This window comes from Trachurus trachurus (genome assembly GCF_905171665.1).
Source record: "Trachurus trachurus genome assembly, chromosome: 20".
Lineage (NCBI taxonomy): Eukaryota > Metazoa > Chordata > Actinopteri > Carangiformes > Carangidae > Trachurus > Trachurus trachurus.
The window spans coordinates 1,766,245-1,782,468 of NC_139911.1; the positions used below are offsets into that span (position 1 = coordinate 1,766,245).

The window sequence follows — 16,224 nt, forward strand, 5'->3', positions numbered from 1 at the left end:
AGTCACAGCAGCTCGACAGGAAATAGAAAAGACACAGATAAATAAATAAATAAAAAAAACACACACAAAGGCTTCAAAAGTGAAGGCAAAACCGTTTCTCATTGCATTTCTAAAAAAAGAAAACTGCAAACAAACTAAAACATTCAGGGGAAAGCTCCAGGTCTTCCCTTAGTACTCAGAGTTACAGTACAGTATAAATAACAGTACAAAAGATCGTAGAAAAGAAAAAAAACGGGGAATGCAACATGATCCCAGCCTGTGTGGAATTCAATCTTTACACTTTCAACATAAAATTAATTAAAAATTCCAGTGTTTCGGTTGCCGTAGTTGCGATGCATTTGATCGGTGAAAAAAAATATGAATAAAAAAACACGATTCAGGCAAAGCAAATAATAAAAATACTAAAAATAACCATCATGTGTTGTGGGGAACAAAGAAGCGTGAAATCCACCCTGCTTTTACTTCACCTTCAAACCAAACCTCCGTGCTGTGACGAGTCTGTGAAACTCATTTGCATAAAAACGTTACAGGAACTCTGTTGTCAAGGCGATTGCTCCATGGTTACCGTCTGTTCGGAGAGTAGGCTAGCAACAGAACCAAATGTCTTCAGTTGACAGTTGGAGGTAAGAAAAGGCAAAAATGTTGATGTTGGATTTAACGTTTGAGGAGTTAAATCATCTCATAAATTAGAACTGATGTTAATATCGTAAATTTACGCTTTTATTCATTCTCATTAATTATACGTTAAGGGAGGAATCTGATCCACGACCGCACTAGCGCTACGTAAAATAAGTTGAAACGTAAAGTGCTTCATTAGTTCTCTGTAGCCACTGATTTACTTGATCAGGTTGTGTCATTAGCAAATATTTTAGCTAGATGTGTGAACCTGATGCTAGCAAATATCTGTAGCGTTAGCCAGTCATCAACTATGTAAACAAGAAGTTCCTGTAGCTATAACTTCCAAAAATAACTTTATTTTAGATTCAGCGTTTGTTTAACTAACCAGACTCCTCAACATTTACGTTTCACCTTCAACTCCGATGTTTTAGCAAAACATTTTATCGTTTGCTTCAGAGAATTACAGTTAGCAGGAGCAGGCTAATTGCTACACGAGGACCGGTTTGTTATTTTGTTCATTACATGATATTTGTGAACATTAAAACGTTCCCTTTTTAACATAGCTAATGCTAAAAAGCTAATGCAACAGGAGAGAAAAAAAGTCAGCAAAGCTAGTTTAGCCAAATTATATTTAGCTTAAAACTAGCTAGCTCAAGCAGGACAAATTTCAGCGAAGCTAGTTTAGCCACATTAGTTTAGCTAAACTAGCTAGCTCAAGCAGAACAAATTTCAGCTAAGCTAGTTTAGCCACATTAGTTTAGCTAAACTAGCTAGCTCAAGCAGAACAAATTTCAGCTAAGCTAGTTTAGCCACATTAGTTTAGCTAAACTAGCTAGCTCAAGCAGAACAAATTTCAGCTAAGCTAGTTTAGCCAAATTAGCTTAGCTAAACTAGCTAGCTCAAGCAGAACCAGAGATCTCGTCTTGTTTATTCCCCACATTCTTCGTCATATTTGTTCCTTTGCTGTCTGTTATGCTAACAGAGGCTAATGTAGCCTCAAGCTAACTCCTGATCTTTCGCCCTTTTGATTGTTTTCTTTCTGAAACTCGTCGCCTTCAGACCAAACCGACACCATCCAGTGACGTCACATTAATCAGACTCCACACACAGTTTTCCTCTGAAGATACAAAAAAGTTTTATACACTTTATCTCACACATGATGAACCACCTGGTGTAGCCTAAAGTCAGCGGAGCTTCCCTTTAATCTTACGTCTCGTCCAACGGTTGCGTTTGGAGTAAAAATAACGTGTGCAGCGGCTCTGAGAGATGAAAAGCTTTTACACCTTCTGTCAGACTTGTGGTTGCATTTGTACTTGGCTTTTTTTTTTTTTTTTCTGTGCCCATGAAGACGCATGAGGCGGCTGAGCTGGAGAGTGTGTGAGTCTGGAAAACTCACGGCGACACGAGCAGATCATGCAAAAACGAACGAACCGATGCAAATATCTGAACTCAGGACTTGAATTTCAGACTGCGTGAAGTCCCACAGAACCAGAACCACAGCGAGGCCACGATGAGGCAGGAAGTAACTGAGGCACAGTTTCTTTACTCACTGCAGAAACTCAAAATCTTTACAAGAATATTTGTCCTTTTTCTTGTCAAAACGTCTCATTTCTAGTCAAAACTAATCTCTTTCCACTTAAAATAAGACTCATCACCTTAAAATGTACATGTTTGTAGATCATTTTCACTTGTTTCAAACTAATTTTCACTTGAAATAAGTAGAAAAATCTGCCAGTGAAAGCAAGTTTTTTGTGTTTGTAATGAGGAAGTAAAACTTTAGGGCTGGGACGATATGCTTTTCTCCCGATTCGATTCTTCTACGATTTTTTGGATGGCGATTCGATTTAAATTGCGATTCTACGATATTGCCGATTCTCTCGATTTTTAGTCTTTAGCATTTTTAACATTTATCTGCACACAAATACTGTAGGAGCCTATAAATTAACATAGTCCATTATAAAGTGAACTTAAACCCTTTTCAAAACCTGGACTCTCTGTATGTAAAAAATGCTAACAAATGCACATTGCACAATATTTAAAAAAATGCAAAAAAAAAAAAATCGATTTAAAAATCGTCAAAAGATATCGCGATATATATATGTGAATCGATTTTTTCTCCCACCCCTAAAAAACTTGCTCCACTATCAGATTCTTTTTTACTTAGGCTATTTCAAGTGTAAATCTGCTTGAAATAAGTAAAAAGGTATCTGAAAACAAGCTACTTTTGATGTGATGTTTCTTGTTTTAAGTAGAATGAGATTTATTTTGACTAGAAATTACATTTTGACTAGAAATAAGACAAATATTCTTGGTAAGATATTTGAGTTTTTGCTCAGTCACTGAGTCACTGTCTAGGGACAAGATGGCCGACTCTGGGACACACTGAAGTTAAGTATTAGGTCTTAACTATTGCATATGTTACACTGGTTGGTCCGAGGGTCTCGGGCCGGATCGGATCGGTTCTGAGTGACGGTGGTGGAGCCCTTGGAGAAACCCCTTGGATTCCATTAAAGGTTCAGATTGATGTTTTTCACGGACCCGTTCAGTTCACAGACAGAGAAGATTAGAGAAGAAGTTGTTCATCAGTGGAAGACTTGAACAAGAGAACGAGAAGCTCCCGTTCACACAGCAGGACCAGTCCAAGTCCAAGTTCGCCCTTCATCGTCATCGTCGTCGTCGTCGTCAAGGTTTCTCGGTCTCGACCTGCTCGCTCGGTCTCCACAGGAGGAATCCCAATCCCAGAAGCCCTTGTGTCGGCGTTGATGGCTACTTTATTATTGGAGGAGAGGACGTGACATCATTGTCGTTTCTGCAGTTTCATCTCATCTGATCTCAGGATTTAACTCTGCAACCTAAACTACACTGCAAAAACTCTAAATCTCACCAAGAATATTTGTCTTATTTCTAGTCAAAATGTCATTTCTAGTCAAAACAAATCTCATTCTACTTAAAATAAGACTCATCACATAAAAAGTAGCTTGTTTTTAGACACTTTTTTACTTCTTTCAATCATATTTTCACTTGAAATAAGTAGAAAAATCTGATAGTGGAACAAGTTTTTCTTTCTTATTATTAAGCACAAAAAACTTGCTTTCACTGGCAGATTTTTCTACTTATTTCAAGTGAAAATTAGTTTGAAACAAATGAAAATTATCTCAAAACAAGTACATTTTTAGGTGGTGATTCTTATTTTAAGTGGAAAGAGATTAGTTTTGACTAGAAATTAGACATTTTGACAAGAAATAAGACAAATATTCTTGGAAAGATTCTGAGTTTTTGCAGTGAGAGCAGCAGACCATGATCTGATCTGGGTCTTCCTTCCTTACTTACTTCATCATTTTCCGTTTCTCTGCGTTTCTGCAGTTTCATCTCATCTGATCTCAGGATTTAACTCTTCAACTTAAACTTTGCATAATAATCGTTTTTCCTTAAAGCCACTGCATCTGTAGATGTTGATCTGAACATCTGGGAGCAGCAGCGGTCGTTCGCTTCAGGTTTGAATTCACAGAAAAGATAATTCAACATCTGCTTCTATTCTGTTAGAGTTTAATTTAATTTAATTTAATTTAATATAATTTAATCATTTCTATATTAATTAATAAATAACTTTCATCTTTTCTGTCGATTCAAATCTTGAGGATAAATCTGAAGATAAAGTTCTGGTGTGTTTCTTGCTCTTCTGTGTCTTCCATCTGTTCGTCTTTGTATCGTCATGATGACTGTAGGTTTTATACTATTATTGGATGGATGATGCATTTCGGTGCATGCAACTATAAATGATCTTGAATCCATCGTACATATCCGTTTGTTTATATCTTCTATATAATCTTATTTTCTTTTTTTTTTGTTTAAAAAGCCGCAGTCTCGTGTTGGATGAACTCCAGTCTGATGATCGATATAAAAATAAGTGTCGTCCTGCTGCGTCGTCGAGGGAACGACGTCAACGCCGAGTGACGCACACACGGTCGACGTCAGAGGCTCAGAAGAACCGCTCTTCTTCCTCTTCTTCCTCTTCCTCTTCTGGATTTGTTCTTTGTGTTTCGTGTCCGGACTCAGTTTGTCGTTTGTTTCACGGAGAAACTGGGCGTCGACCCGTCTCACTCCAAACCGAACGTGCTGGTTTCCTCCACGGCGATCAGCAGCTTCTCGTACAACATCGTGTACGAGGGATAAGGAGGAAGATCCAGACGGTTGAAACAGGTGTGAGCCCTGAGAGACAGAGAGAGGTAGATCTGTTAGACATGTGATCATCCTGCAGGTGCAAACATTTAGGCTACATTTTGTTATTTATGCATCGGATCCTATAAAACTGTTTAAAATGTGTGATACATTAAAGCAGATATCAGCTTCACGGCCGTTTCGGCTAATGCTGCGTTCAAGGCAGGCTTTTGAAACCGTAAGTTACAGCTTCAAGTCACAACTACGACTTGGTAGCGTTCCAGGTAACCCGTAGCTCGTGTTTTTACCATCCTGTTGTCTGTGAAAGTTCCCTATAACGGCCACTCGTAACTTCCGACCCGTGAACTCGTACCAGATCGAACTGGTATGACTTCACAGGAAGGAAAAACACAAAGTACGAGTTTCTTTGAACGCACCATGAGTTAGCAGCCCCCGCCCTTGTCAGGCATCAATTGGTCCTCGTGCTACGTCACCACATTCACGCGCATCCCTTGGCTGCACACACAGCCCTTCATGCCGTTCTCTCTCCTCATTGGATAACACTTGTATCCCACAAGGAAAATTTTCTCCTCGGGTTACAGCAGAGCAGAGTGACGGAGAGACTCGTGTTTAGGCTGAAATACTTCATGTAAGTGATTGCTGACGGAAAATAGGACTATTTAGGACTTATATTAACAAAAACATTCCACTGATATCTGCTTTAATAAACCAACATTTACATCCAAAGTTTATTTGTTCAAAAGTAGCTCTGACTGGATTTTGGATCATGGATCGGATCAAATTGTGAAAATGGGTTGTTTCAAAACCACACTGCAAAAAATCAAACATCTTACCAAGAATATTTGTCTTATTTCTTAGTCAAAACAAATCTCATTCTACTTAAAATGAGACTCATCACATTAAAAGCAGCTTGTTTTTAGACACTTTTTACTTCTTTCAAGCAGATTTTCACTTAAAATAATCTGATAGTGGAGCAAGTTTTTCTTCCTTATTACAAGCACAAAAAACTTACTTTCACTGGCAGATTTTTCTACTTATTTCAGGTGAAAATTAGTTTGAAACAAGTGAAAATGATCTAAAAACAAGTTCATTTTTAGGTGATGAGTCTTATTTTAAGTGTAAAGAGATTAGTTTTGACTAGAAATGAGACATTTTGACAAGAAAGAAGACAAATATTCTTAGAGAGATTTTGAGTTTTTGCAGTGTAAAAACGGATTCTTGTCATCCAGTCTTGGTTTTAATCTGGATCAAACCCTCAGTCAGAAGTTTTTAGTAGAATCAGGAAAACTTTGATCCAGAAAATCAGGATTATTCTGGTCAGTTTGGTGGATTCAGGAACAAAATATGATTTGAATTAAATATTATTGATTTATATTATGCACCTGATTTTTAAACCATTATTGTGATAAAGTAAATAAAGTAAACTTATAATTATATTTTTTTCCCAACTACGGGATATTTAAATGAAATTTAAATATGGAAAAAGATTCACAATGTATGATTTATGTACTGTATAGTTGCTTTTTAAATTTTATTTTAAAAGAGATTCAGATTAGAAATGTGTTTAGTAGTTTTCTTTTTGAAGGTTTGATGAGAAGATTTGACGCCACTCTCAGGTCTGTGCAGTAAATGAGAATCCAGTGAAGTAAAAGGATAAAAACTTTCATTTTGCTCTTTTATGAATCATTGATAAAAGGTCAGAAAACAAAAGACGGACTAACACGTAGAAAAAGGTTTGACTGTTCCCGTCTTTCAGGAACAGATTTTTCTCCTGTGACTTTATCTGAACGTAGAGATGAAAAACGATCCCTGAACATGTATAAATAAATATTTGACCTGTAAACATGAAGACAAAGACAAACTGACCTGAGCTCAGCAGTGTCAGCTTCATATAAACCTGTGTAACTCGATGGTAAATGCTGAGCTGCTTTATTACCAGTTACTTATTTTATGACGTGTGATGATGCTTTCTCTTTTAGCTGCAAAAACACACACACACACACATACACACACACACACGCTCCTCTGCAGAGTGCACTGCAAAAACTCAAAATCTTTCCAAGAATATTTGTCTTATTTCTTGTCAAAATGTCTCATTTCTATTCAAACTAATCTCTTTCCACTTAAAATAAGACTCATCGCCTAAAAATGAACTTGTTTTTAGATCATTTTCACTTGTTTCAATCAAAATTTTCACTTGAAATAAGTAGAAAAATCTGCCAGTGAAAGCAAGTTTTTTGTGCTCGTAATAAGAAAGAAAAACTATCTCCATTGTCAGATTTTTCTACTTATTTCAAGTGAAATCTGCTTGAAAGAAGTAAAAAGTGTCTAAAAACAAACTACTTTTTAATGTGACGAGTCTTATTTTAGGTAGAATGAGATTTGTTTTGACTAGAAATGAGATTTTGACTAGAAATAAGACAAATATTCTTGGTAAGATATTTGAGTTTTTGCAGAGTGTCTGACCCCAGCTCAGTTTCTGCTGAGCTCGCTCTCGTCCCATTGTTGAGGACGGACGGACAGAGACACGTCCACTGGATTCTGCAGAGGAGGCGAAACACGATGCGTTCAGGTACCTGGGCAGCGACGTGACTTTCCCCCACTTCTCGATGCAGAAGCGCCGGAGGCCGTTGGAGCCTCGCAGCGCGGCGAAGCCCTCGTACGGGACGCTGGACGTCCCCGTGACGAACTGCAGCAGCCGCAGCCGCTGCTCGTTGTTGAAGCGCTCCACCGCCGCCCAGAACCAGCGCATCACGATGTGGCCGTCATGGTAACCTGGTAACCACGGTGACAGGGAGACGAGACGGACGTAGAGTTACACATGACGTTATCGTTTCAATCTGCTCAGCACAGAAAACACACACACACACACACACACACACACACACACACACACACACACACACACACACACACACACACACACACACACACACTGCAAAATCTTACCGAGAATATTTGTCTTATTTCTAGTCAAAACAAATCTCATTCTACTTAAAATAAGACTCATCACATAAAAAGCAGCTTGTTTTTAGACACTTTTTACTTCTTTCAAGCAGATTTTCACTTGAAATAAGTAGAAAAATCTGATAGTGGAGCAAGTTTTTCTTTCTTATTACAAGCACAAAAAACTTGCTTTCACTGGCAGATTTTTCTACTTATTTCAAGTGAAAATTTGTTTGAAACAAGTGGAAATGATCTAAAAACAAGTTGATTTTTAGGTGATGAGTCTTATTTTAAGTGGAAAGAGATTAGTTTTGACTAGAAATGAGACATTTTGACAAGAAATAAGACAAATATTCTTGGAAAGATTTTGAGTTTTTGCAGTGCACGCACGCACACACACACACACACACACACACACACACACACACACACACACACACACACACACACACACACACACACACACACACCTCCTCGGTACTCGGTGTTGCTCCTCCAGTCTCCCAGGTCGATCTCCACCGTCCCGGCGATCACCAGCTCCAGCTCCCGGGCGTCGAACACCGACACCAGCCGGGAGTCGACCACCTGGAGGAGCCACGGAAACACCGTCAATACACAATAACAACTCCTTCTTGAAATCTGACCACGTTTTGCTGGAATTGCTTTTTTCTTTAGAAATGTTACCACTTTTTCTAGAATTATTTTAAAAACTTTTTTTTTAGAAAGTTTTACCACTTCTTTGTAATTATTTTTTATTTACTTTTTTTTTTTTCTTACTTTTTACCACTTTTTCTAGATTTTTCTTTCTTTTTTATTACTTTTTTTGAGAATTTTTTTTACCACTTTTTCCTAGAATTGTTTTTGAGAAATTTTACCACTTCTTCTAGATTTTTTTTTTCCTTTTTGAGAAATTTTAGCAGTTTTTTCTAGAATTAAAAAAAAAATCTTTTTGAGAAATTTGACCAAGCTTTGCTGGAATTTCTTTTTTCTTTAGAAATGTTACCACTTTTTCTAGAATTTAAAAAAAAAAAAAAAAACTTTTCTTTGAGAAATTTTTACCACTTCTTTTAAATTATTTTTTATTCACTTTTCTTTTTGTTGTTGTTGAAATTTTACCACTTTTTCTATATTTTTCTTTCTTTTTTTAGAGAAATTTTTACCACTTTTTCCTAGAATTGATTTTGAGAAATTTTACCACTTCTTCTAGATTTTTTTTTCCTTTTTGAGAAATGTTAGCAGTTTCTTCTAGAATTAAAAAAAAAAAAGAGAGAAATTTTACCACTTTTTTCTAGAATTGTTTTTGAGAAATGTTATTACTTTTTTCGAGAAAATGTTTAATTTTTAATTTTTTTTTTTTTTTAGAAATCTTACCACTTTTTTTTCTAGAAATACAGTATTTAAACTTTTTTTGCAGAATTGCTTTTTATTTCTGCGGACCATATTACTGTATGTATCCATCCTTTACTTTAAAAGTGAAAAATGTATAAAAATATTGTTAAAAAATAAAGAAAAAACAACTGTTTATCATTTATTATCACGGTCTTGTATCTTATTTAGTTAAAACACCACTTCCTGTCCCTCCCTTACTCAACCAATGACCTCGTTAATGAATGAATGAATGAATGAATCACTGGTTCACCTCGTAGAAGCCTCTGACCAGCGCCTCCGTCTGCTGCACCACGCCCCGCTCCACCCTCCACTTCGCCATCCGCTCGATGTAATCCTTCTTGTTCTTCTCCGTCACCTGCAGGTGGGAGCCGCCCGACTTCAGCTCCCGCTCCGTCACCTAGCAACACAGGACAGGAGGAGTCTGGTTAAAGGGATAGTTCACCCAAAATTCAAATTTCACCCATATCTATACTCCCCCTCATGTGGACTAGGGGCTGGGAGAAGTTTCAGAGTCCTCCGTGGCTTCTCTGAGTTACAGGGGGTCTCGGCGTAGCAGTGCATGTCCATATAACGGTTGCAAATGGATACCAACTGTCTTCGTAACAAAAAGACACACCAAAAAACATCCAAATACCTCCATACACTGATTTGATTTTTCCCTGTTAAAGGGTTTTCCATGGAGTTTTTCCTCAGTGGATGTGAGGGTCTAAGGACAGAGGATGTTGTTACGATGCCATGTAAAGCCCTTTGAGACAAACTGTTTGTAAAAACGGGCTATACTAATAAAATTGCCTTGCCTTGCCTTACACTGCAAAAACTCAAAATCTTACCAAGAATATTTGTCTTATTTCTAGTCAAAACAGATCTCATTCTACTTAAAGCAGAAGTGAGTGATCCGGTCGTTTTCGCTAATGTTGCGTTCCAGGCAGGCTTTTGAAATCATAAATTACAGCTTCAAGTCACAACTTACGACTTTGTAGCGTTCCAGGCAACCCACTCGTGTTTTTCCGACCTGTTTTACCGGTGAAAGTCACTATAACGGCCACTCGTAACTTCCGACCCGTGAAATCGTACCAGTACGTCTTTTTGTACAGTCTATGTACCAGATCGAACTGGTACGACGTCACAGGTCGGAAAAAAACGAGTTTCCTTGAACGCACCATAACAGTCCTCGTCGCTACGTCACCACATTCACGGCGTCCCTTCGCTGCACACACAGCCCTGCATGCCGTTCTCTCTCCTCATTGGATAAAAACTGTAGGATACGATAAACGTTTTCTCTTCGGCTCAGAGCAGAGCAGAGGGACTGACAGACCCGTGTTTCAGTCCAAACACTCTATGTAAGTGATTGCTGTCGGAAGATATAACTATTTAAGACTTATATTAACTCATTGAGTGCCGCGCTCCTTTCCAAAGTTTTAGTCAAGTGTACCGGCAATTTAGACCATTTTTGACTTTTTATGTAGAGCCACAGTGTATTCTATATTATTGCCACCAACACATACTGTGGCTCAATTGAAAGGTTTAACTTAATGCTTCAAGTGGCCACAAACCGTTTGTTTCTACGTGCCTCTGTTCCTGAGAAAAGTCAAGCTAAACATGGCTGGGTTTCACCAAAATCCCTCCTTTTTTTCTAGAAAAGGAGATAGAGCGTCTTTTATGAAAGGTGCTCTGTTTGTGCCTGTCGCTCTTCTGACACTCGCATTTCTGGATCAAAGGGCTCGTGTAAGATAAATATATACAACAATGGTTGTTCTATTCACAAAACCACCATCGGGGGCGGGGGGGGCGCCACTAAACAACAATAACACAGACGCACCGTGCCGTGTCACAGCTTCTCCCCGCGGAGCGTGAGGGTCAGTCGGCCACCGCGGCTCGGGAAGACCGGTCCCGCCGGTGGTCGCGGTCCTTCTGTGGTACGGGTCGGTGATGCCGGTCTGCTTTGGTCCAGAGACCATCAGATTTTACCGCGGGAGGACTTTGGGGAGGACACGGTGTTGCTCCAGCTGAAGACCGGGCGGACTGTCGGCTGAGAGCTTCCTGGTTCAGCTCCGAGCAGCTGGAGCAGCTGGAGCAGCAGCGCAGGTGAGAGCAGAGCAGCTGCTGCATCTGCATGCAGAACTCGTTTGCAGAAGCCGAGTTATGATAAAAACTTCCAGATCATGAGCTGTCATGTGACTTTGATCGTCATCTATTTCAGTTCTCCTCGTCGTAGAGTCCCCAAATTTACATATAATGTGTATTAAAGTGTCTATTTTCATAATTTAAAAAAAAGCAAAAAACGTAAAATTACGTTGTGCACTCAACGCATGGGAACGAAAAACGAGAAATTACGTGGTTGGCACTCAATGAGTTAACACAAATATATCACTCACTTCTGCTTTAAAATAAGACTCATCACATAAAAAAAGCAGCTTGTTTTTAGACACTTCTTTCAAGCAGATTTTCACTTGAAATAAGTGAAGTAAGAGTTTCTTTCTTATTACAAGCACAAAAGACTTCCTTTCACTGACAGATTTTTCTACTTATTTCAAGTGAAAATTAGTTTGAAACAAGTGAAAATGATCTAAAAACAAGTTGATTTTTAGGTGATGAGTCTTATTTCAAGTGGAAAGAGGTTAGTTTTGACTAGAAATGACATTTTGACAAGAAATAAGACAAGTATTCTTGGAAAGATTTTGAGTTTTTACAGTGAAGTGAGCTCCGTTCTCGACCGTCATATGGACATGCAGTGCTGCACGGAGCCCCGCTGTAACTCAGAGAAGCCACGGAGGACTCTGAAACTTTAAAATGTTGGGTGAACTATCCCTTTAACAGTCACCTGGCCGAAGACTTCCTCGTTGACGGTGAAGGTGAGGTCCAGGATGTCGGTGATGTCGTTGTCCTTCATCCACTGCAGCGACTGGTGGAACTCCTCGTCCAGGTACTCCAGGTCCGACAGGTCGGTCGGCCTGCAGCGCACACACACACACACACACACACACACACACACACACACACACACACACACACACACACACACACACACACACACACACACACACACACAGTTAATTCAGACTATCTGTAATAATAACATCAGTAATAATCAGTAATGCGGTGCAGCCACTGACAGTCGGAGCAGAGCCTTGTAGAACGGTCGGGTGAAGAACGCGTCCAGAAGATACTGGTGGATCAGAGCCAGACCCAGGATACGACCGCTGAACCGGAACCTAGACAACAACAACAACAACAACAACAACACAACAACAGTCAGCTCCTTTAGTCCAGTCTTTGTGTGAAACTGTCATTTTAGTCACGTTCATTCTCTTTTTTTGTCGAGTTAAGTTCCAGTCGACTAAAACTCTGAGCATTTTAGTTTATTTTAGTCAGAATAATCCATGGCTATTTACGTCTAGTTTTAGCCAATGATTTGAATCTCTTTCTAGGCAAGGCAAAGCAAGGCAGTTTTATTTGTATAGCCCGTTTTTACCAACAGTTTGTCTCAAAGGGCTTCACATGGCATCATAACAACATCCTCTGTCCTTAGACCCTCACATCCACTGAGGAAAAACTCCATGGAAAACCCTTTTAACAGGGAAAACCAGGAGAAAGCTCAGGGTGAGCAACAGAGGAGGGATCCCTCACCCAGGACGGACAGACGGGACAGAGATGTTGTTACAGACAAGAAAACAGTTTATAACACAGAATGTGGGAAACATGGAAATGTTAACAAGAGTTGATGAGTTGATTTCTAGTAATGTAATTCTATTTAACCCAGTTAATATAGTATAATTACCTAGTCTAGTACCCATATGTTATGTGCTACTTTTCCTTCTGCGCATGCGCAAATGTTTTGTATGTTCTGAGGCCTTGTCCATACGAGCCCGGGTATTTTTGAAACCGGAGTTTTGCTCCGCGTCCACACCAGTGGTGTAATAAAAACACTCCGTACACACGCAACCGTGAAATCCGCTACCAAGTGACGCAATGCACGTGTGGAAGGCTGTTTTAACCAATCAAAATACAGTGGAAACCGCGTGGATCAAAAGGCTTGGGACGGAATCATTTCTATACAAATGCTGTTTAAATAATTCGTTATCAAGAAATCCGCTTATAGTGTTCATTTTTGGTCATTTTATGTATGTTAACATGCGCAAAAACCATTTCAAAACTACGTGTTATTATAGCTTTATTTCACAGACTCCAAGTCCAACAATTAAATATTAATTAATTTAATAAAAAATGTAGCCTATTTATTTTATTTTCGGCGATGTCCCTTTGACGTGCACTGCTGCAGCAGCCTGCACATGTTGCTGCGCTGTGTCTTGACTCTTGTGCTGTGTGATGTTGTGTGCTGCGTTGTTGTGCTGTGTGCATCACCTGGCTGCTGCGGCGCAACTCTTTATCACTGGCTGTTGTGTTGTCTGTCAAAACATGTATGAATGAAACATCATATCCACTTTATATCGACCGCGGACGTCACGTATACATTTTCGGCTTTTGGCTCGTTCCTCATCTCCGCATCGGCTCTTTTTTATCACTGCATGATGCGACCCCCCCCCCTCCCGTAGTACCCGGTCTGACAGTGACATAGGCTATTGCCTGTTCATTCATGAAAATCATCCCGAAAAACTCTCAATCAAACAAGGTGGGGAATAATAAACTGCGGCGCTACTGTAGTAGTTCTGTAATTTTAAAAACAGCTGATCTGTAGCGTCACTTGTTACTGTAAATGATGCTGTGTGGAAAACCAGCTGTGGTCTGTGATTGAGGGTGAGTTTGGAGCTGACAAGAGGATCGCCCTGACGACCGTTTCCTTATATTTTTCTCATCGAAAAACTATGCAAATAGCATTTAGATGATGTAAAAAAATAAATTAAAAAAAAGTGATAAAAATCCACTTTGTCACCTCTATTTTTGCGAGCTCACCTGCAAACCGCTGCAAACAACCTCTGCAGCTGGCAGTGTTTACATCAGCACGTGTGCAGCTACGTAAACGAGTAAAACAATCACGGTTGCAGTGTCCACACGCACCCGGTGAAACCAACCCCGGCCGAAAACCCCACCCTGGACTCCGGTTTCAAAAAACCACGGTTTCAGGTTTCCAAAAGCACGGTTGCATGTGGACAGGACATACAACCGGGAACATATGTTCACGGTTTCAAAAATACCCGGGCTCGTGTGGACTAGGCCTGAGTCAGGAAGTGCGGTGTCAGTCTTTGTTGTTGTCGTGCACGAGTTGGAGTAAAGTCATGAAAACGTACAGTTGTCGTCAGAGTTATTGAACTAACACTATAGACGAAACAGATTTTTTTCTTTTAGTCAAATCAATTTCACAATTCAAACATGGTTATCTTATTATTATATTATTGTTACCGTATAAACTCAAGAAAACATCCGTTCCAGACGTGGAAGATGCTGCTCCACATATCTATCTATCTATCTATCTATCTATCTATCTATCTATCTATCTATCTATCTATCTATCTGTCTATCTGTCTATCTATCTATCTATCTATCTATCTATCTATCTATCTATCTATCTATCTATCTATCTATCTTTATTTTCAGTTCCCTCACACTGGGTCTCATTCATGAAACGTGAGTAAATCTGTGTGTAGATTTGCACATAAAAGCTCACTCTACTAAAACTCTACTCCGGATTCATGAACGGTGCGGGAAACTCAGATTTGATCGTAAACACGTGTGTAACTTCATGAATGCCAACCCATCGTAAACTAACAACACGCCCCCCGTGATCAGCAATTAGCATAGATCTCCATACATGAATAGCCATATAAGGAGATCCTGACCACCATATTAGGAGGTAGGTGCATCCTGCTCACCTGCGGCCATGACGCAAACGAGGAAAGAGGGAGAGAGAGAAAAAAGGAGAGATCACGGATCGAAGTCATTTTGGGTGAAGTGGAGTCCAGAAAAAATATTTAATTCTTTTCTGTTAGTGGTGTGACTGGGACAGGTCAAAGGCGTGGAGGGAAGTAACAGATTTAGTGAATTAAGTAGGCCTATCCTTGGTTGATTAAAGAACCGTTTAAGAAGTAAAGCCAGAATAGTTCGATATGAAACTTAAAAAAACAAACAAAAAAACAAAAACACAACTACAGAGCTACAGCAGCGACGGGAGGAGGAGGCTCTTCACAGCCTCAGCTGTAGAGGAGCATGGTTGTATCAACACATGAAGTTATATAGGCAGGTTATATTGTTACAGAAGCACCAGCCGTCTGTCACAGCTCCATCCAAACCGGTGCCGACTGCGCTGCTGTGCAGGGTGAAGTGTGCGTCCACCAAGCGTATACTGTAGCAACACAAATACGTTTTTTCCGGTTTTATATCATATTATCATCATCATGGAGCCTTGACGTGTTTGTGCGTGTCCGATCCCTAAAACGTCTCTCTCTCCAAATATTTCTAATTGTTTGTCATGTTTAAATTACGTGTTTCAAAGGCGTCGGCATATTTTGAACATGAGAGAGAGTAATACAGATTACAATTGTAATTTTCAACAGTGACAAGCAGTATTTATTTGCATTCCTACATTTACACAAGCGCTACACACAGTCCGGAGCAGGTGTAGATTTTGTGAGTAGCTACGAAAAAATCAGCACTACTAAAAGATTGATGAATGCGGAAATCCACGTAAATTTGCGCTGCTCAGGGTTTACACGCAAATCCGTGCTGCTCACGTTTCATGAATGAGACCCACTATATTTAGCAGATATATTGGACAAACCGACTTTTATAGATTTGATTTCATTATAGCTTCATCACATCACACCTGTTGCGTCTCGTCTTGTTTTCGTCACGTGATAAAGGTCCGTTGATGAAAGCAACACTACTCCTCCCTGCTTCACACTGATTGACTCTGTGTGTGTGTGTGTGTGTGTGTCTCACCACTCCAGGTGGTTCTCCACGAAGGCCGACATGGGGCTGATCTGGACCGTGTAGGTGTCGTTGGCCGAGTACTCGAAGAGGCCGTAGTACGGGTTGAAGAGCTCCTGGGACAGGAGGAAGAAGAACTCTCTGGACGGACCGCTGTAGTCCAACCTGAGGACACGAGAGGACACGACTGCTCATGGTGCACGTAGGAGA

At 39.7% G+C, this 16,224-nt stretch overlaps 1 protein-coding gene across 1 annotated transcript in view; it reads right to left on the reverse strand.

Moving 5' to 3' along the window:
• Nucleotides 1-4,715: 4,715 nt before the first annotated feature.
• Nucleotides 4,716-16,224, reverse strand: part of LOC311003471 (E3 ubiquitin-protein ligase HECW1-like) — a gene marked incomplete at both ends in the record, with an annotated part of 108,328 nt that continues 96,819 nt past the window's right edge. Inside the window, 7 exons of the mRNA XM_083995238.1 lie at nt 4,716-4,827; nt 7,374-7,572; nt 8,214-8,328; nt 9,383-9,529; nt 11,954-12,083; nt 12,246-12,344; nt 16,027-16,179. Coding sequence (XP_083851364.1) covers nt 4,716-4,827; nt 7,374-7,572; nt 8,214-8,328; nt 9,383-9,529; nt 11,954-12,083; nt 12,246-12,344; nt 16,027-16,179 — 955 coding nt within the window. The remainder of the gene's footprint in view (nt 4,828-7,373; nt 7,573-8,213; nt 8,329-9,382; nt 9,530-11,953; nt 12,084-12,245; nt 12,345-16,026; nt 16,180-16,224) is intronic.